The sequence below is a fragment of the Muntiacus reevesi genome, chromosome 4 (genome assembly GCF_963930625.1).
Source record: "Muntiacus reevesi chromosome 4, mMunRee1.1, whole genome shotgun sequence".
NCBI classification, from domain to species: Eukaryota; Metazoa; Chordata; class Mammalia; order Artiodactyla; family Cervidae; genus Muntiacus; species Muntiacus reevesi.
This window is the reverse complement of record NC_089252.1, coordinates 95,859,475-95,885,246: the sequence shown is the minus strand read 5'-3', so window position 1 is coordinate 95,885,246 and position 25,772 is coordinate 95,859,475. Positions and strand designations below refer to the sequence as shown.

The window sequence follows — 25,772 nt, the reverse complement described above, 5'->3', positions numbered from 1 at the left end:
TGCCTGTATGTTTTAATGTCATCTCTTACCTTTGTTTTATTGAAGAGTCAGGATTTGAACTCAAGTAGTCTCTGTAAGTATTATACCATAAACCAAAGATTCAAATGATGTAAATGTGACATTTGGAACCCTTCCTTAACGCTGTACATGTGTAAGAAAAAAGTAAGCTGAAAGAAACAACGCACTGTTTATTTTTTGCACAGCTCAACTGGGCACAAAGTAAGCTATAAAAATTACCAAAATCCTTTGTGTATTTGGTTTTACATATTAATTACTCTAGAAAGTTTCTGAACTCTGTTTAATAGCAGATCTCCTTTCTTGATAGTTTCTTGGTACTGCCAGTTCTTGCTATCAGGTCTATAAATAAATTCAGGGAAAACATGAATTAGTGAGCAGTCACATTACTCCCAAACAATAGCTTACCTACTTTAAAAAGAAGGCACCCTTTTTAAAGAATGTCCGTTGTTATGATAAGTATTACAAATGATACAGAAACTTAAAGAGTACCTGTTGGTTTCCACTATTTCATTCACTTTATCTATTTTGCAGTGTAGCCTCCCAGCAGCAATAAACCTGGAGAGTTCCCTAATTGAGAGAGAGGGGAAAAGCATTTAGCATTAGCCTTATAGAAAATTCTCAGAAAAATGAACTGCACTAAATACATGATTCAGTTGTCTCTCAAGGTAACATTTGGATGTACAGCAGTTGAGCTGACTCCCTTAGGGACAGTTAGTGAACACAGCCCTCAACAGCATGAGTGGCGACTCTAAGTCACCGCCCCGTCACATGGGGGAAAATGAAACCCTTAGGTATCTACGAGAGCTGCACAGTAACACCAGAGAGAACATGTGCAAAGTTGACTCCTTTAAAATAATCTATTTGTAATAGAACTAGGTTGAATTTAAGAGTCCTCCTAATTAAGAAAAATTGTGACAGATGACTCTCCCAGGTACCACACCATCTTGCTCCTAGCACATAAACACCCAAAGTGCCATTTCAAGTTGGTGGGCAAAGGAGGCTGAGAATGATGTGAAGGCAGCTTAACTCCCACAAATCCTAGAAACCAGGTAAGGAAAAAAACATACGCTAGTGGCGCTCTAAAGCTAGAAGTTATACAGTTCTTACTAATTTAAGATGTTTACAGAGCGTGCTCTATTTCTACACTCATTAAAAATATATTTGACTCAATCACAACTGCCATTGTTTCAACTGTTAGTTTTTGAATTATGTTACTGAGTGGCTTTAGGTAAACTGTAAAAAAATTTTTTAAAGCTCACTGGTTTTAAACTCACTTGTGTTCACTTTCCAGGTACTCAAATAGTTGCATCTCCAAACTGCAGCTGTGAAACCCATCTGCACCTATTTTTCTGGGACTGAGGTCCACAGGGCAAACTACACAAGCAGACACCCCCAGCCTTGAGTCCTACTAAGACCCACAGGAGAGCTGGGGAAACTCCTGGAGAGAAAGCTAGGAACAAGATGTAGACAGCAGCGCCGCCGGGGCCTGAAGGCAGACTCGGAGGTAAGACGTGCGGGCAACGGCTGCGTCCCCTGCCCGCTCGCACCGGGCCAGTCTGCCCGTCAGATCCACCAAGGTCATCACCCCCGCCCAGCGCTGGGCTGTGCACACCACACCCCCTCCAGTAAGCTAGGCCGGCGCGCTCTCCATCTGTCTGGGCCACTCCTTCCATCTTAAGTGTCCTCTTTCATCCTATGAAAATCTTAAACATGCAATCGCATCGCTCTCAAGGCCACAGAAAGTCCTCTGGGGTTGGTTAAGCTGATTCGGAACTCCGTGCACCCAGAGGCATCTCAGCACAGCCTCCTTTCTGGTTACAACGACAAAGTTTAACTACTTACTGCCCTCAATGGGTGCCTAAGTCCCATTCCCTAGAGCCAAACTACGTTTTTGTCATCTCCCTATGTGCTAATCAAACACACCCCAAGACGGCTCATCTTCTCCAAGCCACCCAGATGGTGCCTCATATACAGGTGTGCGGTAAGAATGAGCCAGACATCTGCTGTGTAAACAGAACCTAAAAACCAGAGTTGCATCCTAAGTTCCAAACAAAACACCTACCAGCAAAATCACACAGTACAGCCCACGGGTATGGTTTCTAACCTTACATGTTTCAGTAACAGTTGTGTCTGTCCAGATAATGGCTCGGTCCTTTTCTCCACCAGTATCTTACTGAGTCCAAGGAAATGGAAAACCGAAGTACAAGTGTTCTTTAAACTTACAGAAAGATTTCACCACAACTCGTAAGGTAGGAAACAAACTTACAGCAAGGCCTTTCTAGGCAACAACACATCTCAGTGTGTGGTTGAAACCTCTGCCTCTAAAGCTGGGCTGCGAGCATGAAGGGAAAGCTCAACAATCCAAATACCACTGCAGTGGCCTACAGCACGCTGCCGTGTGTCTGACAGTACTTCCTACTTCAGTGCCCCTGATCCACAGATTCGGCTGAGCCTCACCCTGCTCCCGAGCAGCAACGGCCGCATCACCACCACAACAGTGTTAAATTAAGAAACAGCAAAAGAAGCCAGACCAACCCCCTCTTCTCATGCGCTGCTCACCACCCCGAGCGCCTCCACGTTCACCCCATGAGGAACAGCTCGAGTGCCCCCCCACCAGACTTACCCTCACCAAGGAAGCAAACGTCCCTGGAGCGTCCAGCCTTCTACTTTGATTTGGAGAATAAACTACTCTCTAGAGTGAGGAAACTTCTGGCTCCATAATTTGGTTATATTTCATGTGTTTTACTGAGTGTAAATATTACTCTAAACCAACCCATGAAGAAATACTCACGTGCATGCTAAGGTGACTGAGGAGGAAACGTACTGATGTCTGTAACTTTCTCTGAAGTCGTTAAAAATAAGGTAAAGCAAATACTGTGATGACAGAATCAAGAATAAATCTTTACAATTTCCCCATGTTTGAAATTTTTCGTAATAAAACATTTGAAAAAACAAAATGGCTAAACAGAGTATGGTCTCTCAAAAATGAAATGCATGAGAAGTTCCTTAGAAACTACTATATAAGCACTCGGAGCCACTGCAGACTAATCCTCAGAGCCAACAGTTGACGCTTTGGGGACCACTTCTAGCAAGAGGCCATCTGCACAGCTCACCCTCTGAAGATCTACTTCGCCGCAGTTCCCCACCTCCGCCCCCTCGGTGTGTGAAGACACACCGTGCTACTTACCCCAGGCCCTACACACCTATACACCTGCCTGCCTCCCACTAGGCTGCAGCGATGCCTCTCTCTGCACCATCTGATTATCGCTGCAGACTACTTCTATCTGCAGAGACACACACACTGACGTGCATACTTGCCAACTCTCCCCAAAACTAGAATGAAACGCCATGAAGACAGACCTGGAATAATGCCAACCATACAGTAAGGGCTTAGTACCTATCTGATGAACCTTTGAATCAAAGTCTTTGATTTTTAGCAACCAGAAAATTGAAGGCATTCTCAGAAGAGATGGGACCCAATGAGAAGTGTAAGACAGTGAGCTAAGAGTCACTACTGTCGTACCAGAGTGCATGTCAACGGTGTAACAGACACCACTTTGCTACCACAGCACCAAAGCAGAAACACACAATGAGAATGTGTGCAAGCGGAGAGAGTGCACAAGTGTACACACTCAAGGTGTAACTGTAAAGAATAAATTAACGCGATGCTGTTCAAACTTACTGATCAATGAACTCCACACCAACACCAAAAGCTTCCGCCATATAGCCCAGGGTTAACGACCGGTAGGACTCCAGCAGCTGACTGTATGCGTGGATTCGCATTTCTCGCACATAGTATCGATAATGAGGTGCAAAAAGCCAGTCCTTTTTCATTTCCTGTTCCACAACAGCTGTAAGGAATAAGATGACACATTATAACTACCTCCCTTTGGATAAACTGATAAAACTGTGGAGGGTGGATTTATAACATGATAAAAATTAATAGCCTTGATCTATAAAGTGTACACAGAATATTAATGAGCAATCCACATAAGTACAATCATTTTCCTGAATAATAGTACCTATTACCGTTCTAAGTAATGAGGATATGATAGGAAACCACAAGATAAGATCGCTGCTGCCACAGCAACTCAATTTCCAAAGGGAAGAAGAGAGAAATGAAAAAACAAGGTAGGCTCCTAGAATAATAACAAGCTCTGTGAAAATAAAACTGTGACGTGAGTAGTGAGCAGGAGGCCCTCCCCGAGGCTGGAGTGGACAGGGAAGTGCTCTCTGAGGAGCCACCGCGCCGAGAGCAGGAGACTCAGAGCAACAGACTCGGCAGGCAGAGCCTGGCTCAGCCCTGGACCAGAAAGGGGGGCGGGTTCAGAGGGTGGCAGGGGGACAGCTATGCAGACGGGGAAGGTGAGCAAGGAAGAGTCAAGCGTATGCTGACTTCTGGCTAGAATAGATCAAAATCCTTGCAGAAGTTCTCCTTGTTTGAGTTTTTGGGTGGGGTGGGGAGGGGTTCAAACGTTACACTTTGGTGAGGCGGAGATGGATTCTCTTTTTAGATATCCAAGTTGAAGATCCCAAGGCTTGGGCCTGGTGGTCGCTGGCAGGTTTGGGACTGGAGACTCACATTTGGAAATCCCTGCCATCCACTGTAGTTGATGACAGAATACAGCTAGAGATAAGGGCAATGACCGCGCCTAGGTCAGTTAGCCACTGAAATGCCTAACAAAGGATAAGGCACAGCTGGAGAAAATACAGAATTCAACACACTGACGCACTAAGGCGCTGAAAAAAGGTTAACTGGTACTTCCAAGGAGGTCCACCTACTAGATCTGCCACTACGTATACAGCGTCCAATGCGTAAGAGCCACTTAAAAACACTTACTGACCCAATGCCCAGCTATTTGTATGGAGACATGAAGAAATATTCATTATATTTTAGGAAAAAAGCTACTTAAAAACCCTAAAAAGCTACTTAGAAACCTGCATGCAAACTACATCTACATATACTTCACCGTGCTTCATGCCTGTGTCTCTGGAACCTGAGCTCAGCAGCTGCCTCACGAGAAAGAGCCCAGGCGGGCCAAGGATAGAGCGCCTCTTTCTTCTTCCTGTGATACGTTTGAAAATTTTCCACACATACAGAAAACCTCAGGGTTTTGGGGTGACTGTTATTTTCCAATTTTCAAAGTACATAATGAATAACAGTTCTGGGAGGATATATAACTATCTTAAAATGATTCTGGAACAATTCTGTGTAATTTATAATATGAATTTGGACATTAAGACTTTCTCAGCTCGGTTTATTTGTAAACTTCTGAAAACTAGGTTTTACCTAGAAAAGGATGTTATCTCCTCTTTCAAATAAAATATTTCAAAATACACAGCCTATGAATACTTAGCAAAGCAAAAAAGCTTATTACAAAGCCAAATAAATGCGACGTATCTCACTATACAGGAGCAGACAGTAAATGATACAAATGATAACTGCTGTCAAAAGCTTCATCTCTCTCTCCTTCGCATTTAAAATGCCTGGGAAGTGGAGGGCGGTCCAAGCCCGGCCTCGCTGTCCCGGGGTGCACAAGGCCTCTCTGCCTGCACCCCCCTTGCAGGTGAGTAGGTAAGCAGACTGTGATACACACGCATCGAAACGCTCCTCACAGGAAAATACAATGAACCACTGCAAAGAAATGGCAATAACATGGGCTTTAGTGCAAGACATGTACCGGTTGTACTACAAGGCAGGTAGTCAGCAGTATGCTACGGACACAGAAAGACAGATCAATGGAACACAGAAGCAAGTCCAGAAATAAACAGACACCTATGACCAATTAATCTACGACAAAGGAGGCAAGCATGTACAACGGAGAAAAGACCGTCTCTTCAGTAAGTGGTGCTGGACAGCTCCATGTGACAGGATCAAACGGGAACCTTCCCTAACACCATACACAAAAATAAACTTGAAATGGATCAAAGACCTAAATGTAGGAAAACAAAGAATACTCTGACATAAATCACAGCAATGTCTTTTTTGATGACCTCCTAGAGTAAAAAATAAACAGGAGTTAATTAAAAGCTCCTTCACAGCAAAGGAACCACAGAACAAGGGAGACATTTGCAAACAAAGCAACCTACAAGGGGTCAATCTGCACAGAACACAAACAGCTCCTGAAGCTCTGTCAAAAACCAAACTACCCAATCACATAACTGGCAGAATTTCCCTGGGGGGTCAGTGGTTAGGACTCTGTGCTCCCAATGTAGGGGCAAGCCTTTGATCCCTAGTCAGAGAAGATCCCACATGCCTAGCAGCCAAAAAAGAAAAAATGGGGGCAGACGATCTAAATAGACATTTCTCAGGGGAAGAAATACAGATGGCCAAGACACACAGGAAACATCAGTAATTACCAGAGAAATGCAAATCAGAACTACAATAAGGCATCACCTCACATTGATCTGAATGGCCATCATCAAAATGTCTACAATAAATGTTGAAGAGGGTGTGGAGGAAAGGGATCGTTTTTATACTGTCGGTGGGAATATAAACTACTAACAGCCACTTTGGACCAGAATATGGGGTTCATTGAAAAACTAAACATAGAACTACCATATAATCCAGCAGTTCCCCTCCTGGGCATATATATATTTGGAGAAAGCCATAATCTGAAAAGATAAATGCACACCAATGCTTACAGCAACATTTTACGACAGGGAGGCAGCCTCTCTTGTCAGCAGAGTATAAATATGAGTACATACACATAATGGAATGTTACTTCAGCCACAACAAAGAATGAACTAATGCCTTCGCCAGCAACGTGGATGGACCTGGAGATGCTCACACTAAGTGAAGGAAGTCAGAGAAGGACAGAAAGCCCATGTTGTCACTCACGGGCAGAACGTGAAAGCCCATACATAGGACCTCATTTACAAACACAGAGGCTCACAGACTTTGGTAAGCAGGACAAACTTCTGGTTAGCGAAGGGGACAGGCGGGTTGGGGGAGGGGAGGCATGCATTAGGCGGCTGGGGTTTACACGTACCCAGTAATATATTACATGCACTTTACAACACTCTGTGAGAATCAGATAGAAGACTCTGCAGAAGTATACACATATGTATCATGTCACTGAGCCAGTCTGCTTAATACCAAAACCACCACTGGGTAAATCAACTCTCCTCCAGCACACAATAAACATTAAATTTAAAAAGAAAAGAGACGAAAAAAAAAAAAGAGAGATGTCAACAGTGTTACCTCGGCCTCGGGTGTCCTGGAATGCGGTCGCCTTCCTGGAGCCTGAGCAGCCTGTTCCCAGGCAGGAGTGGGGTGGGGCTGAGGGAATGGGGGAGATGCGCCTGCAAAGGAGCCCCCTCCCCTGGTCCCCTGTGAATGGGACCCCAATCTCCAGATCTGGGGGGAGGGGGTGCGCTCCGAGCGCTCAGTCAAGCCTAGAACACCCAGATTACGGTGGAGTCGCTGGGCAGCAAGAGCTCTGACATGTCACCTGGTCTCCGAGTCCCGTCTGGTGAGGCTCCCACCAGCAGCTCCGCTCCTTGGAGCCGCCCTCCCCCAGTACCCCAGCACCCTCAGGAGCACAGTTCAGGGGGGTCTTGGGATTTGGGGGAGTGCAGGAGAAGGGGAAAAAAGTCAGGAGACCCGAGCCCTGGCACATTCCACTCTAATCTACAGCCCCGGAACAGAACTTTCTCTAGGGCTCCGACTGCCCCAGAAACTGGAGGGGAGCATGGAGAACTGCCGCGCCCTTGTGGACGTTTCCTGTAACAACAGCCTGAAAACCGGTTAACAGACACCAAGGGACGCTTTCATGCAAAGACCGGCACAGTCAAAGAAACGGTGTGGACCTAACAGAAGCAGAAGACATTAAGAAGAGGTGGCAAGGATACACAGAAGATACAAAAAGATCTTAGTGACCCAGACAACCACCACAGTGAGATCACTCACCTAGAACCAGATGTCCTACAGTGTGAAGTCAAGTGGGCCTTTAGGAGGCATCACTAGGAACAAAGGTGATGGAATTCCAACTGAGCTATTTCAAATCCTAAAAGATGATGCTGAGAAAGTGCTACACTCAACACGCCAGCAAATTTGGAAAACTTAACAGTGGCGACAGGACTGGAAAAAGTGTCTTCATTCCAATCCCAAAGAAGGGCAAGGGCAAAGAATGTTCAAGCTACCGCACAATCGTGCTCATTTCACATGCTAGTAAGGTTATGCTCAAAATCTTTCAAAGTAGGCTTCAGCAATATGTGAACTCAGAACTTTCAGACGCATAAGCTGAGTTTAGAAAAGGCAGAGGAACCAGAAATCAAATTGCAAACATTTGCTGGATCATACAGAAAGCAAGGGAATTCCAGAAAAACATCTACTTCTGCTTCATTGACTAATGCTAGTCTTTGACTGTGTGGATCACAAGAGACTGTGGAACATTTGTAAAGAGATGGGAACACCAGACCACCTTAGCTGTCTCCTGAGAAACCTGTATGCAAATCAAGAACAGTTAGAAGCTTACATGGAACGACTGCCTTGTTCAAAACTGGGGAAGGAGTATGACAAGGCTGTATACTGTCACCTGTTTGTTTAACTTCTGTGCAGAGTATATCATGTGAAATGCTGGGCTGGATGAATCACCAGTGGGATCAAGATTTCCAGGAGAAATATAAACGACTTCAGATATGCAGATGATACCACTCTAATAGCAGAAAGTACAGAGGAAGTAAAGAGCCTCCTGATGAGGGTGAAAGAGCAGAGTAACAAAGATGGCTTAAAACTCAACATTTAAAAAAAAACTACAATGATGGCATCGGGTCCCATCACTCCGTGGCAAATAAAAGGGGGAAAAGTGGAAATGGTGACAGACTTTATTTTCTTGGGCTTCAAAATCACTGTGGATGGTGACTGCAGCTATGAAATTGAAAGATGCTTGCTCCTTGGAAGGAAAGCTATGACCAACCTAGACAGCACATTAACACTCACAGACGTCACTTTGCCAACAAAGGTGTGGATAATCAAAGGGATGCTTTTTCCAGTAGTCATGTACAGACGTGAAAGCTGGGACCATGAAGAAGGCTGAGCACCAAGGAACTGATACTTCAGAACTGTGGTGCTGGAGAAGACTCTTGAGAGTCCTTTGGAGAGCAAGGGGATTAAACCAGTCAATACTAAAGGAAACCAACTCTGAACATTCATTGGAAGGACTAATGTTGAAGCTCCAATACTTTGGCCACCTGATGTGAAGAGCTGACTCACTGGAAAAGACCCTGATACTGGGAAAGACTGAAAGCAGAAGGGGATGGCAAAGGAGGAGATGGCTGGACATGAGTTTGAGCAAACTCCAGGAGATGGTGATGGAGAGGGAAATGCGGTGTGGTGCAGTCCATGGGGTGGCAAAGAGTTGCACATGATTTAGCAACTGAACAACAATATGTAAAACAGGTAATTCACAAGGACCTAATAAATGACACAGGGAACTCTACTCAACACTCTGCAATAACCTAGGTAGAAAAGAATCTAAAGAGGAATACATATGTATCTCTGTAACTGAATCAGGTTGCTTAACACCAAAACCAAACACCACTGTGTAAATTACTCCAGTATACAATAAAAATAAAGTTTAAAAAGAGAACAACAAAAATATCAACAGTATTCCCCCAGGCCCGGGGACCTGGGCTGCAGTCATATCCCTGAAGCCTGAGCAGCCTTGGGACCCAAGGCAGGACTGGGATGGGGCTGAAGGACCTGGGGAGGATGTCCCAGCCAATGAGCCCCCTCTGGACCCTGAGTGCCTGATCCCCTGTGGATGGGCCCCAATTTCCAGATCCAGGCGAGCCCTCCTAGAGCTCAACCAAGACTAGCGCCCCCCAGAACGGTGGACCCTCTGGGTTCAAAGAGCTCTGAAAGTCACCCGGTCTCTTAAGTCTCCTGGGGGTGGGGTTCCCACCGCCAGCCTCCTTCCTGAGTTACCCCACCTAAGTACCATCGCAGCCTCAGCAGGGCAGGCTGGGGAAGGCTTGGGATTTCTCTGGGTGGGGAGGGGCGCAGAATAAGGTGGAAGAAGTGATGAGAGCAGACCCGTGGAGCGCTGTGCTCTAACCTACGACCCTGGAGCACGACTTTCTCTGGGGCGCTGATGGCCCACGGATCCCGAAAGCAGCGTGAAGCGCGGCCACCGCGTGGACATCCCACAACAACCTGAGAGCAAGCGAGAAGGAAGGCCGCTCACTTGTCTGGCTCTTTCGGACCCCGTGGACTCTACAGTCCATGGAATTCTCCAGGCCAGAACACTGGAGTGGGTAGATGTTCCCTTCTCCATGGGATCTTCCCAACCCAGGGATCAAACTCAGGTCTCCTGCACTGCAGGCGGATTCCTTACAGCTGGGCCACCTGTGCAGCTGTGCATGCTGGCAACTCTTCAAACTCACAAGGCCTGCGGGGCTGTGACGGACACCTGCCCCAAGCAGTGTCCCAGGGCAGGTAATCAGAAAACAATCCGGAGCATGCCGGACCTTCAACAAGTCACTCTTAAGGGGTCAGCGTAAGGTACGCTGCCTTTCCCCCCGCCCTTTTCTGAAAGCACAAGAAAAAATGCTCCATGTTGCTAATTATTCAAGAAATAATTAGCACCAGTCTGATTGGTCATCATCAAAAAGACTACAAACAGCAGCTGGGGGCAGAAGCATCCATGTGTTCCGATGGCAGAGCTGCTGTGAGCCTGAAACCACCACGTCTCAGTCCATCAGCTCAACTCCAAAATCAAGTAAAAAGCTTTAAAAAAAAAAACTACAAACAGTAAATGTGGGTGAGTGCATGGAGAATAGAGAACATGCCTATGCTTTTGGGGGACAATGTAAATTGCTAACAGTCACCAGAGGAGACACAATGGAGGTTCCTTAAAGAAACTAAACATAGGGCTGCCTCATGACCTGCTCTCACTCCTGGGGCTTGAGGTGGAGAAAAGCCCCACTTCAGAAAGACACACGATCCAGCGGTCACTGCGGCACCATTTACATTAGCCTAACAGGAAGCACCCCAAGTTCCAGGGAAGATGGATGGATCAAGCCAGTGTTTCATACATGTACAGTGAAGTATGACTCAGCCGTAGAAAAGGATGAGTTACTGTCATTTCCAGCAGCATGCAGAGACCTGCTGATGGTCACAGCAAGCGAAGGAAGACAAAGAACAACAAAAAGCCTACGAGATCACTCACTGGTCTAATCTACAGATGGATAAAAATGAACTCATTTACAAAACAGAAACAGACTCAAGAGACTCAGCATAGACACTTCTGGTTACGCGCGCACACACACACACTACTATCAGACAGCGAACACACACACACACACACACACACTCTCTACTATCAGACAGTTACGCGCGCGCACACACACACTACTATCAGACAGCGAACACACACACACACACACACACACACACTCTCTACTATCAGACAGTTACGCGCGCACACACACACACTACTATCAGACAGCGAACACACACACACACACACACACACACACACTCTCTCTACTATCAGACAGTTACGCGCGCACACACACACACTACTATCAGACAGCGAACACACACACACACACACACACACACACACACACTCTCTACTATCAGACAGTTACGCGCGCGCACACACACACTACTATCAGACAGCGAACACACACACACACACACACACACACTCTCTACTATCAGTTACGCGCGCACACACACACACTACTATCAGACAGCGAACACACACACACACACACACACACACACACACACTCTACTATCAGACAGCAAACAGCCAGCAAGGCCCTAGTGTATAGCACAGGGAGCTCTAGTCCATGCTTTGTAATAACCTATATGAGAAAAGAATGAAAAAAGAATGAATGTGTGTGTGTGTGTATAACTGAATCACTCTGCTATAGCCCTGAAACTAACACAACACTGTAATTCAACTACACTCCAATAAAGTTTTTTTTTTTTAATTTTTAAATATCTGGGAAATGAGTAAATTTGGTACATATCCCATTTGTCTCTTAAATTAGACACTTCCACGAAGCACTCAATGACATATAGGCACTGTGCTCGTGTCAAGATCATTACAAAGGAAAAAAAAAAAGTAAGGTCTGCTCCTAATAATTCTGGGTAGCAGTAGAGAAAAACTGTAATAAAGCATCACAGAATAATTTGTTTTCAGAACAAGGCATATGTCCAATGAGCACATGAAAAGATATTCAAAACCATCACTGCGCCCACTAAGATGCCTATAATCAAAAAACACACAATTAACAAGCATTATGGTGGGGGCGGGGCGACGGGACTGGGACTCACACACACTGCTGGTGGTAATGTAAAATGGTGCAACTGCTCCAGAGAACAGTTTGGCAGTTTCTCAAACAGTTTATCTAATACTTACCATATGACCCAGCCATTCCATTATTAGGTATACACCCAGGAGAAAGCATACACTGTGTCCGTACAAAAACTTGTATATAAACATTCATTACAACACTGTTTATAGCAATGTCCATCACCTGATAAATGGATAAATAAAATACTGTCCCCATGCAATGGTGTGTCACTCAGCTGTAAACTGAATGCAGCTCTGATATGCTACAGACGACAGTAAAAGCATTATGCTGGGCAAAAGGAGCTGAGCACAAAAGGCTACACGCTGTCTAAGTCCATTTATGTACCAGGTCCAAAATAAGCAAATCCACGGAGACAGAAAGACATGGGGCTGTGAACAGGATGGGAGGTGCCTGCTAATGGGTACAGATCATCTTTCGGGTGATGAAGATGTTCTGCAAACAGCGGTGTGGTTGCACAGCCTGTCAATAGATGGGGCAAAAATAAGAACTCCAGAAATGCAGAGAAAGGGTTTATTAAAAACCTCTTTGGCTGAAGGAATAAGGGGAAGGTTCCACATCTGAGCAGAATATGGACCATGGGATCCACAGCCATAAAAACGGGAGAAGGGCAATTCCACACTTCAACCGTGTGGGCAAACACGAGAGGACAGGACCCCTCCACACCTGAGGAGCCCTGTTCCCACGCTGCATATAAGAGAGTATGAAGCCCCATGGGGTTTCCCAGGAGGCTCAGTGGCTTCCCAGAAGAATCCACCTGCCAGTGCAGGAGACACAGATTCGATCCCTGGGTTAGGAAGATCCTATGGAGGATGAAATTGCAACCTACTCCAGAATTGTTGCCTGAAAAATCCCATGGACAGAAAGAGCCTGGCAGGCTATACAGTCCATGGAGTTGCAGAGAGTCAGATATGACTGAGCACAGACACGTGAATTCCCACCAGGCAGCCGAACTTTCTAGGCGTGGAGAAAGCACGCCATAAACACTGGGTCAACACTCACTCAGAAAATAAAAGATCGTCATCTGGAGTCCTCCTTTCCCAAGTTTTGTAAATGCTGCCTATTTATATGAACCAAATACCTTCTGAAACTTGCAGCAGAGAAGAGAATTATCAATGCCAACTTGTTTTAAGTTTTAGGAAAGTATGGGAAGGAACCCTGGGTTGAACACCACAAGCGCATTCAACAGATTTTTCTCAACCAACATCCCTTGAAAATGATTTGCAAATCAGCACAAAGACTCAGTTAATGCACAGCTAACTCAATTGAAAGGAGAGTCAAATTCCCACACATCAGTCCCCAAAACACTCAATGCTTAGAGCCATTTGCTCACTCCTGCTTTATATCCCCCACTGCTGCTAAGTCACTTCAGTCGTGTCCAACTCTGTGTGACCCCATAGACGGCAGCCCACCAGGCTCCCCCGCCCCTGGGATTCTCCAGGCAAGAACACTGGAGTGGGCTGCCATTGCCTTCTCAAGCGCATGAAAGTGAAAAGTGAAAGTGAAGTCGCTTAGTCATGTCCGACTCTTAGCGACCTCATGGACTGCAGCCTACCAGGCTCCTCCATCCATGGGATTTTCCAGGCAAGAGTACTGGAGTGGGGTGCCATTGCCTTCTCCGTTACATCCCCTACAACTCTCTAAACCAGGGGCCGGGCATACTTCCTCAGCAGAGAACCAGACAGCTGGTCTTTCTAGCCGGTGAAGGCCTCGGGACTGTCATGTATTTTCTTTGTTCTGTTTTGTTAAAAAATCCTTAAAAAATGTAAACATCAATCTTACCTTGTGGACCACACAAAAAGAGATTTGATCAAAGTCTAAACAAGAATGGGCAAAAGATTAACCATGCTGACCAAAGAATAACAGCTATCTCTGCACACTGTATTTTTCATATATGTGAAAAATCACCTACGGTTATCTACAGACAGAGTCAGGAATAAGATGAAGACAGCCCCCACAAGCAACTCTACCCTTACCTAATGACTGGAAGAAAACAGAGTAACGGCATTCGTAGAGTGAAAACAGATACTGGCGAACAGCTGGAAGACTGTGCAACACTTCAAGAATCTCTGCTCCTTTAATTACCTAGGAATTTTTAAAAAAAACAAATGCATGCTTTAATGATTACGGTTTATTTACTTTGGAAAAGTGTGGTGTATTCTCTAACTATGAGTATGAGAGAGTCAGTCTTTACCTTTTCCCTGAGATCCGGTCTTTCTAAGGCAATCATGCTGACATAGACGGTGTAAGTCACAAAGGTTTTATAATCCATGAGTTCATAGGATGTAAATGTCGAAACTGTATCAAGGAAGAGTTCAGCTGCCTGTTTGAAATCACGAATAGCTACACAATAAAGACCTTGATATACTTTTAGGCGGTTCCTCCGGTCCCAATCTCCTCCTTCCTCTATCAAGCTATAAAATTAAAACAAAAGTCATAATCTGGAAATAAACAGTGCTTTTTGCAAGCTTTGTATTATTATGAAAGAGAGAACAACTTGTCACAACTTAAACCAAAAAGTAATATATAAAGAGAATAGTTTCCTAAATAAGTACATTAATTATTTGACCAAATGTACTAGCTGGAAACAAAAGAAAACAGATTTCTTATATCAATTTCTTATTTATAGCATTGTACTTTAGAGGGAATATATCACCACACACTATAACGTACCTTTTGGCCTTTTCTGTATTTCGAGTGATGAGGTCATTATCCATGTAAAATAAGCCAATTCTCAGGAGATAGAACACAATATCCAGTCGGTGACCCAGCGCCACAGTTTTGTCATATGTCTTGCGAAAGGCTGTCAGAGCACCTTCCTGTCAAGGGAACAAGGCAAACAGGTGAAAAAAGGTTACATGTTTTGAAAGTTATAGCTGTCTAGGATTTTCTAAGCAAAGAGTGGGGGGAAGAGGTAGGTGTGGAGACAGAAGAGTATGGCCATGAGATGGTAACTGTTGAAGCTGGGTGGTAACTATTCTCTCCACTTGTATAAAGTGTAAGAAATACATCAAAAAAAAAAAATACATCAAATGTGTCTAAGCACATACTTATATTCTAGGGGAAAAAAACACATTTATAACTTATTCACCATTGTTTCAGTTTTCTTCTTTGTTCTATATATTCAATATTTTTCCTGTCACAATTACAATACGCTACTTTAAAAGTACTTTACTGTAAATTATCAATCCTAACAACTAAAGAGTATTAAAAATTTTTTACCTTAATCACTCTTAGAATGCAACTGATTATTTAAATATACAATTCTATCTCAAATCATTGTGGAATAAAATGTTTTCATTGCTTTAAAAATATGAATATGTTAAAAAAAAAAGAATATGTGAGACTCCCTGGTGGTCCAGTTAGGATTAAGACTCTGCACTCCTATTGCTGTGGCTATGGGTTCGACCCCCAGTTGAGGAACTAAAATCCCACATGCTGTCTGATGTGGTCAGAAAAACAAACAAACAAAAAAAAACAACAAAAAAGAAAAAAAGAAGAAAACGAGGTGAGCCTGTGACATCTTGTTGTATGAGAAAATAGGGAAGACCAGTGAGATCATGTCAAAAGGACAAAGAAACCGTCTTACAGGAACTTACACTAACAAATCTATAACAAACTGAGCACCAAAAATAATAATGACTGTAATCAATACAGTACAGTGAGGAATAAAAATCCACCACGTCGGTTATTTAGTAAATAAAATATTAGAAACAAGAAAGCGGGCTTCCCTGCTGGCGCAGTGGGTGAGAATCCACCTGCCACGCTGGAGACACGGGTTCGACCCCTGGTTGGGGAGGACCCACGTGTGCGGCAGCGCAGCCAGGCCAGTGAGACACAACTGCCGCGGGGAGGCCCGAGAGTCCACGCTCCTCAAGAGAAGTCGCCGCAACAAGCAGCAGCCCCCGCTCGCTGCAACTAGAGAAAGCCCGCATGCAGCAGTGAAGATGCAGCACGGCCAACAGTAAATAAAGGTGAGATAAACGATAAACTGGAGGAAAAAAGAAAACTCTTCATTTTAGAAGAATGCTATTTGATAAACATGGACTATATTATTAGAACATCATCAATGTACAAAATGTGGATTCAAGCATATCCTTGTTGAAATTCCTCAAGGCCTGAATCAAAAGCTTTACATTTCTCATTCATTCATAATACTGCATCCTGTTTAAAACCAAACAAAAATAAATCACACACACTACCTACAAAAGCCACAAACTATTAGCCATATTTTAAACTGTTCTGTATTTTTCAACTTTTACAATAACCAGATCTTAAATCCATAGTCAGTAGGAGAAAAAAAAAACTTGTTTTAAATTTAAATTAAATAATAATAGCTCAGATCATTTAACATTTCAGCACTTTGCCAAGGTACTGATCTAACTCCTGTGCCCCTGGGAACTATCATTATTCCGATTCAACAGCTGAGGAAACTCATCCAGTTGAGTAAATCATGATTACTGAAGGCAGAAACAGAACTCAGGCAATCTGACCCAAGAGTCCGCAGTATTCAGTTTTTTAAAGTTAATGTCACGTTATCCATTACTTCAGGGTACACTGCTTAAAATCAAGGACATCCAAAGCCCATCCTCTTAACCACTGTTATACAACTAGGTTAAAACTTAAACGATCCGATGCTTGCAGGTGCCCCTCCTATGCCCTGATAGTCTAAGTTAGGTTGGCTGCTGGGCTGAAGGACACTCAGATACTAACACAAAAATTGTTCTCTGTCCCGGAGATTTCACCTCAGCATACACGCTGGAGAGAATAAGCATCTATACACAGAGGCACACACAAGCATGTTTCTACAGCAGCAGCGTATCTTGGCAAAAACAGCTGAAAACAGCAGGCAGGTCCAACCACTGAACAGCTAAATAAAGCACAGCGCCACCCTACCACAATGGACGGCTAACTAGCAGTGAACGGGAATGAGCAAGACGTCAGCACACTAACATGGACGGGCACTCAGACATAATTTTGAAAGAAAAAATAAATAGGACAGCATGAGTACACTTTGATTCCGGTAATTTAAAACCACCTTTTTAAACCAATTCTGCCTAATTTCTACAAGTACATACACATGACTACAATCGTACAATAAGAGAATTAAAAGGATGATCTCTCAGGAGGCAGGAAAAAAGAAAGATCAAATCAAACTTCAACATTAACTCTAAGATTTTAGTTTCTTACAAGGAGAGGATTACTTGTATAAACACTAATTTTTAAAACGCACCAGAACCAATGCTTCCCAACCAAGAGAGGTTACAAAAGTAAACTACGGAAAACATCCAAGTTTGGTAAGATAGCAGACAAGCGTGTCTGCACACGCACTTCTCTGAATCACAGGGAGAGATGGGGAAAAATACCCACCTGGCTGCTATTTGGGGGGCAGGTGAGAGAAACAGTGTAGCAAGAAAACTATTAACTTTTTCTTCCTTCATTTCTGCACTGACTCACGAGTTCAGGTAAGCAGATTACCTGTGCAGTTTTTGGAAGAGGGTAGTTAATGTTTACAATGAGACCCTGAACAGTGCCCATTTCAGGCTACACAGACAGGAGACACCACCTACCCACCTTGTCGCCTATCCGGCAGAGGTACTCGGCCTTTGCCATCATCGCGTCTCGGATCTCGCTCTCCCCCAGATTCTTCTCTGCATCCTCCAGCTCCTCATCCAAACGTTTCAACTCGTCTTCGTTTGCCTTCTTCATTTTGTTGAGCAGGTCCACGTCCATCTGCCACTCCAGGGACTTGCACAAGGCTTCGTAATAAGGAGCCATGTCTGAAAGAGAGCGAGAGGGGTGTGACTAAGGCGTGGGTCTCCCCTCTCCTGCCCTACAGTGCCTACCTACCCCCATCTTCTTCCTTCCACACAAGCTGTGAGGTCGTCCGCCAGACCCCTGCCCACTAGCGGGAAACGGCTGGGCACCACGAGGTGCTTGCTCCTGGGAGCGCAGCATCAGGACCAGGCCTGTCACCGCCGCCCTCTCCCAGGGCCGGGGATAGGGCAACCCTCGGTCTGCCTCTCGGGAGCTGATGTACTCGGTTAAGAGAAACAGCGAGCTTGTTTACAGACACACACACCTCAGACCCGTGCACCTAAGGGTATAGAGCCCGCTGCCATCACTACGGGAAGGGCAAAAGGAACCGCTGACAAGCTTCCCCTCCACCGGCATAGCTAACGTCCCCGAGACCAGTCGCCAATGAGAATAAGCCCTGTCTCTGGCTCGGGGCTCAACACCTCGGGATCCCCCCAACCTGGTCCCAAGGCGGGACGCGCACAGAGCCGCACGCCACTCTGAAAGCCCGGAGGCGCTGAGAAAAGGAAAGCCCCGAGGTGCGGATAAGCCGGTCTGATTTCGGGGTCCCCGTCGGGGTAAACCGCTCAGGCTCGGGAGCGCGGGGCCGCCCAGGCCTAGGCCGCTGACTCGGCGCTCCCGCGGGCCTCACTGTTATCGCGGACGGCTGCCATCAGCTCGTCGCGGACCGCTGCGTCCCCGCGGTGCTCGGGCAGGCTGAGCAGGAAGCGCAGCTGCGCGATGCGCAGGTCCGGGTTCTTGGGCAGACCCTCCTCTTCCAAGTTCTCCAGCGGCATCGCGGCGGCGACAGCAGCGGCTCCGAACAGACGGCAACTCACAGCGGAGACCGGCGGCGGCGGAAGTAGGAGGAGACCCCGACTGCGCCCGGACGCCTCCAGCCCGGCTTCCGGTCCCAGCTCCGCCTCCGCCCGCAGCGCCCCCTGCTGGACACCCCCGGATATGCTCACCCGGCCCCGCGGTTTTCCCCCACTCAGGGATAGGAGGGTCCCAGGGAGGGTGGTACCCACCTCCAAAGTCAGATTTTCTAAACCTCTTTCTCCCTCTGTTTTTTAGCTATTTCATTGTCCAATCCGTTTGTAATTAATAGAGGCTGGAAATCTTGAGAATTTTGAAAATATAACAACAACAGTAACAACCACAACAAAAAACAACCACTAAAGTTGTCTAGGCCTTACTCTTTCCCTTTTACCTTTCTTCTTATACCGATTTCTTAAAAATATGGAAGTATAGTTGCTGTACAATATTACATAAGTTTTAAAGGCTATACTCCATTTATAGTGGGCTTCCCAGGTGGCTCAGTGATAAGGAATCCACCTGCAATGCAGGAGACGTGGGTTTGATCCCTGGGATGGGAAGCTCCCCTGAGGGAGGAAATGGCACCCACTCCAGTGTTCTTGCCTGGGAAATCCCACGGACAGAGGAGCCTGGTGGGCTGCAGTCCCTAGGTTGGCAAAGGAGTCAAACGTGACTTAGCCATTAAACAACAACTCCATTTATAGTTATTTTAAAAAAAAAAAAAACAGGTTGTATTCCCCGTGTTGGACAACAGATCCTTGTAGCTTATTTTATACCTAATGGTTTGTACCTCTCACTCCCCTCTCCTGAAATGCCCTTCAATTCCCTCCCCACACTGGTAACCACTAGTTTGTTCTCTATATCTGTGAAGACTTTCACTTTTATGTGGAACTCACTTTAATTCTCTTGAGGAAGTAGTACTATTACCCCATCTTGTAGATAAAAAAAAACAAGGCACAGATAAGTTAGGGAACCCGATCAACCAAGGTTATGCACCATCTACGTCTGAATGGAAACCTCTGTCTTCAGCTCTGAAACCCATGTTCCTTCCACGCTTCTCAGAAAATGGCTCCCAAATTCCAGTCTTAACACCACGGCACCTCTGCTTTGTTTCATCATAATTTAAATCGTTGCATGCCTATATTTTCAGCCTCTTTTTGTTCATATTGCTACAGTCTTCAGTACTGGTAAAGGTTACATGAAATTCCACCCAGTGGATTTCCCTAATTTACTTTTACTCTTCCTTCCATTAGAAATCCCTTTAGGTTGTCTAAAGGCATAGGTTGTTATCTTCCTATTATAAAAACCAAGGTGAACATCTTAGAATGCACAGGGTATTTTGTAGTTTACATTTTTTCCCCCTTAGCATAAATTCCCATGCAGGATTGATAGGCACAAAGAGGACATGCTTTGTGATTTTCGGATATTGAATATTAAATGGTTTTCAGAGAGTTAAACCGTTTACCCAGCCACTGAACCATTTGGAACTGTCACATTCTCACCAGCAGAAGGCATTACCATATGTTTTTAATATCGTGTCTGTTTTTGGTAAAAAATAAATATTTTGAAGGCAACTCAGATGATAGAGAAAATGCTGAGAGCACAGAAAAAAATCGCCAACACTCCTCCATGTTAAACTTCTGGAGCTTCCCAGGTGGTGCAGTGGTAAAGAATCTGCCTGCCAGTGTGGGAGACACAAGAGACATGGGTTCGATCCCTGAGCTGAGAAAATCCCCTGGACTAGGAGATAGCAACCCACTCCAGTATTCTTGCCTGGGAAATCTCAAGAACAGAGGAGCCTGGCAGGCTATAGTCCATTGGATTGCAAAGAGTCAGACAGGACTGAGCGACTGAGCACCCTAAGCACGAAGAACCTTGTAAACCTCTTTCTTTCATTCATTCAACAAACATTACCGCACGGCTGCAAAGTGCCAGGCACAGACATAGCCTCTGGGAGCAGAGCAGTGAAGAAAACGTGGGCCCTGTCTGCATGGAACTTACCTTCTAGAGACACGGAGTTTCATGGAAACTCATCTAGGTTACATATTAACAGGCTCATTTTGAATTTGTACCTTAGGAACTGCTTTGTTCACTCACCATGTAGGGTAGATGTCTTTTCATGCCAGTAAATATGGATTAACATCATCATTCTAATGACTACACAGGAATCCATTTCTTGCATGTGCCAGCTTTTCCTCTTTCAATGCTTAACTCCTTTCAGTCTGAATCATTTTCATTTTCTCACTCATTTTCAGATACCACCAAGTTGATCATCTATGTGCATGTGTTTTCACACTTGATTTATTATTCCTTACCTCAAATCCCTAGAAGTAAAACTGTTAATTAAGAGGGTCTGTACATTTTATATTTTGACAGAGTAGAGGATTATATAAATTATTTTTCTAAAAATTAGATACCAACTTACATTCCCACCAACATTAAACACAGAGCCTGTCTCCCTCTCTGATAAGACCTTTTCTTCACCCATTTTAATCTTCAGCAACAAAACATGGTTTGCTTTCCATTACATTTCTCTTATTATTATGAGGTTGAATATCTTTTCACATTCGTGCTGACTCTGTATTTTTCTGTATGATGAAACTGCTACCTTGCTTTATCAATTCCTCTATATAATCTTCCTTATTGATCGAGCACTCTTCATATCTTCAGGATATAACTGCTTGTCAAGAAATGCAAAATTTCTTATAGTCATTTTCTACATTTTTAATGAATTTTTTCAACATAGATGCTTATAATGTTTATACAGTTAAATTTATTATTCTTTTCCTTTATGCTCCCTGATAGCATTATCAAGTCATATTAAGACCTTTCCAACACCATGGTTTAAAAAATATTCACCCATGTTTTCCTCTGGCATATTGACGCTTTTCTATTTTGTTCTTTCTTGCTTTCTGCACTTAAATCTTTGATCCATGTGGAATGTTCATCTAAAGAGAAATATATAGGTATATCATATTTAAAATATTTTTACAACTTACTTGGCAAAAAAAAAAAAAAAAAAATTTCTAGCCCAGAATGTATTACTTGACCAAAGATTTGACAGCAAAGAATATTTCCGACTAGCTCTGTCTGAATGAAACAAGCCTGTCCCCAGATGCCTCTCAGGAGTACCCCTCTGTCCCGTGACCCAGAGCTGAGCAGATGAAGTGAAGCTGAAGGAAACTGACATTGGCCGGTTGGCAGTTCATGACTCGTTTGGCCTGTCTCCACTCGAGCTGGTTGGGCAAGTTCAGTTTTCTTCTGGAGAATCTGAAGTGGGAAACTCCCTGAGGGTGTTCAGACAGTACAGTCAGGGGAGCCACCACCTGAACAAGAGTCTGATAAAGAGAGAATAGTAAAAACTAAGAGAGATGTTCTACAACGGAAGCACATGGCATCGCTAGGTGGACAGAACCCACTGAGGACTCAGCGATATGGATTTTTTTAAAAAAGATACCTCTCTGAAAACTTAGAATAATGAGTACAAAGAGAGAATTCCAAAGGTTTTCAAAGAAAAGAAAATGGGAATTCCCTGGCGGTCCAGGGGTTAAGACTTGGCACTTTGACTACCGTGGCCCGGGGTTCAATCCTTGGTCAGGGAACTAAGATCCCACAAGCTGCAGTGTAGCCAAGAATAGAATAGAATAGAATAGAATGGCCAACACTTGAAAAAAAAATAGTGAAATAAAAGGTCACTTAGAAAGGAGTAAGAATCAGAATGATTTGTATTTTCTGAAATGTGACATTGTGAAGAAGACCGTGGAACAAGGCCTTCAAAGATCAAGACAAAGAGATTTCCACTCTAGAATTCCTTTCTCAGCCTTTATTATGGAATGCATATGAGCATTGGAAGACCCACAAAACTCTCAAATGTACCTCCCATGTGCCTGTTCTCAGGAAGAAAGTCACAGAGGAGAAACTCTACCCAGAAAATGGGTAATTCAACCCAGAGGAGAGGAACCCCCGGGATGGAACAGAGAGAGTGCTCAAGATGAGCGCCTCACCCAGCACGCTGCAGGAAGACCGGAGCAGGAAGTGGATTCTCCTTGAAATCTCTTTTTCTCCCTCCTTTCCTCTTCACATTCAGTTCACTAGGAAATCTGCCTGTAACACTTCAGAATCTATCCAGAGCCTGACCATTTTCCATTTCTCCTGTGAACAACCTGGTCCATCCCATCGCCTGGATCACTGTGGTCTCCTAACTGGTCCATAGCATCTTTCCTTGTGCTCTTTTTTACAGAACAGCTAGCATGGTGTGATCCTTTTCAAGTTCAAGTTCCCTGAATCAGGGTCATTTGTTGTGACATTGATGGACCCAGAGTCTGTCACACAGAGTGAAGTAAGTCAGACAGAGAAAAACAAATATCATATATTCACACATATACGTGGAATCCAGAAAAATGGTACAGATGAACCTATTGGCAGGGCGGGAGCAGAGACTCAGATGTAGAGAACGGACGTGTGGACACAGTGCAGGGAAGTGGAGGGTGGAATGAACTGGGAGAGTGATGCACTCCTATGTGTAAAGTAGGCGGCCAGTGGGAACCTGCTATCAGACACAGGAAGCTCGGCTCGGGGGCCCTGTGATGACCCAGAGGGGTGGAATGGTAGGGAAGAGGTGGGAGGGAGGTCCAAGAGGGAGGATATGCATGTACGTGCAGCTGATTCATTTCATTGTACAGCAGAAACTATCACGACACTGTAAAGCAACTATACTCCAATAAAAATAAATAAATAAAGTTCAAGCTCCCCACGACATGGGCCCCCAGGCCCTGCGAGACGCTGCTTCCCTGTATCTCTGTGTGGTCATCTTCAACAGTTCTCCCCTCACTCACTCCGCTGCAGCCGTCAGCGCCGAGCTGTTGCCTGAACACACGAGGCATATTCCCTATCACAGCCGTTGCCGAACCCTTCCCTCTGCCTGGAACGTGCTTCCCCAGGACCCACTCATGCCTTCAAGGATGCTCAGATGTCCACCTCTCTCAACCCCTTTGTTTATAATTTCATCATGCCCCTCTTTCTCCACTCCCAATCCATCTCCCAAGCTTGATGTATTTTTCCCTTACAATGTACCATCATTTGAAATAATATTTTTTATTAGTTGTTGCTGTTTAATTGGTAAGTTAAATTCAACCCTTTTGTGACCCCATGGACTGTAGCCCGCCAGGCTCCTCTGTCCATGGGATTTCCCAGGCAAGCATATGAAGTGGGTGGCCATTTCCTTCTCTAGGGGATCTTCCCGACCCAAGGACTGAACCTGAATCTTCTGTATTGGCAGGTGGATTCTTTACCACTGAGCCACCAGGAAGTCCATTTTTTATTACGCTTATTGCTAATTTCTGTCTCCTCTAACTCCAATGTAAACTCCAGGAAGAAATCTATTTTTCATGCACATCCAGTGCCTAGAAGACAGCCTGGTACCTAGCAGGCATCCACAAAAATTTTATGAATGAGTGAATTAGTGAATAAATAGAGTGGAGGCCTCTAGAAGGCAATCTCCAAAAAGAATAAACAGATCAAATACACGATGAGGTTGAAAATACTGAGAAAAGATCTATACTCTTGCCCGAGTCCAGGTCTGAGATAGGAATTTAGAAAACTATGCCTCGAACCCACAGGACAGTTATTAACCCCAACTGCACAAAAGTTGTACAAGAAAAAAAAAAGTAATTCTGAAATAATCCATGGCTCAATTGTGAATACTATTTATGCCATCATAAGAATGTAAACCCAGTCCAGTATTCATGCCTGGAAAATTCCATAGACAGAGGAGCCTGGCGGGCTACAGTCCATGGGGAGAAATACCAACAACCTCGGATATGCGGATGATGCCATTCTAATGGCAGAAAGTGAAGAGGAACTAAAGAGCCTATTGATGAGGGAGAACAGGAGAGTGAAAGAGCTGGCTTAAAACTAAACGTTAAAAAAAAAAAAACCAAAAAACTAAGATCATGGCATCTGGCCCCATTACTTCATGGCAAATAGAAGGGAAAAGGTGGAAGCATGACAGATATCCTCTTCTTGGGCTCTAAAATCACTGCGGATGGTGACTGCAGCCATGAAATCAAAAGACAATTGCTTCTCGGCAGGAAAGCTATGACAAACCTAGACAGTGTGCTGAAAAGCAGAGGTATTACTCTGCCGACAAAGGTCCATATAGCCAAGGTTATGGTCTTTCCAGGGGTCACATACGGTTGTCAGAGCTGGACCATAAAGAAGGCAGAGCACCAAATATTTGATGCCTTAGAACTGTGGTGCTGGAGAAGACTCCTGAGAGTCCCTTGGACAGAAAGGAGATCCAACCAGTCAATCTTAAGGGAACTCAACCCGGAATACTCATTGGAAGGACTGATGCTGAGGCTGAAATTCTAGTCTTTTGGTCACCTGATGCAAACAGCCAACTCAGCAGAAAAGTCCCTGATGCTGGGAAAGATTGAGGGCAGAAGGAGAAGAGGGCGTCAGAGGGATGGGAGGGCTGGAGGACAGGGAAGCCTGTGCAGTCCATGGGGTCTCAAAGAGTTGGATGCGACTGTGTGACTAAGCAACAGCGGTGTAATTGCAGGACACAGATGGAGGCAAAGATTAGGATAAAACCCGACTGAGAAGGTGAACAGCGGCTGTAGAATTAATGAGAGCAGGATGGGAAGTCCATGGAAACGACAGGCCCAGCAATTCCGAATGGGGCCCTGGCCACGGTGCTCTCCATCAGCACAAGTTCCTCTGAAATTCATGTCCTCATTTGTTATTTTTTTCAGCCAGGACTAAAACTTTTTCAGAGGAGCTGAGAATATGTGCATCTGTGTGGAACT

The 25,772-nt window shown here is 44.7% G+C and overlaps 1 protein-coding gene across 1 annotated transcript; it reads right to left on the bottom strand.

The window, feature by feature from the left end:
* Positions 1-168: 168 nt before the first annotated feature.
* PSMD6 (proteasome 26S subunit, non-ATPase 6) lies at positions 169-19,015 on the bottom strand. Its single transcript, XM_065933352.1, has 8 exons — positions 18,800-19,015; positions 17,926-18,131; positions 15,025-15,170; positions 14,546-14,765; positions 14,328-14,436; positions 3,701-3,869; positions 508-585; positions 169-357 (listed from the first exon to the last, which is right to left on the bottom strand). The coding sequence occupies exons 1-8, from the start codon at positions 18,942-18,944 to the stop codon at positions 261-263; spliced, it is 1,170 nt and encodes a 389-aa protein (XP_065789424.1). The 5' UTR covers positions 18,945-19,015; the 3' UTR covers positions 169-260.
* Between the last annotated feature and the right edge of the window lie 6,757 nt (positions 19,016-25,772).

Excerpts from the sequence above, each read along its gene's own strand:
- PSMD6 (XM_065933352.1), bottom strand. The coding sequence starts at position 18,944 with ATGCCGCTGGAGAACTTGGAAGAGGAGGGTCTGCCCAAGAACCCGGAC. Across the intron at positions 14,766-15,024 it reads AATACAGAAAAGGCCAAAAG|CTTGATAGAGGAAGGAGGAG; the intron begins GTACGTTATAGT and ends TTAATTTTATAG. Across the intron at positions 3,870-14,327 it reads TGTTTTCTTCCAGTCATTAG|CTGTTGTGGAACAGGAAATG; the intron begins GTAAGGGTAGAG and ends TATTCCTTACAG.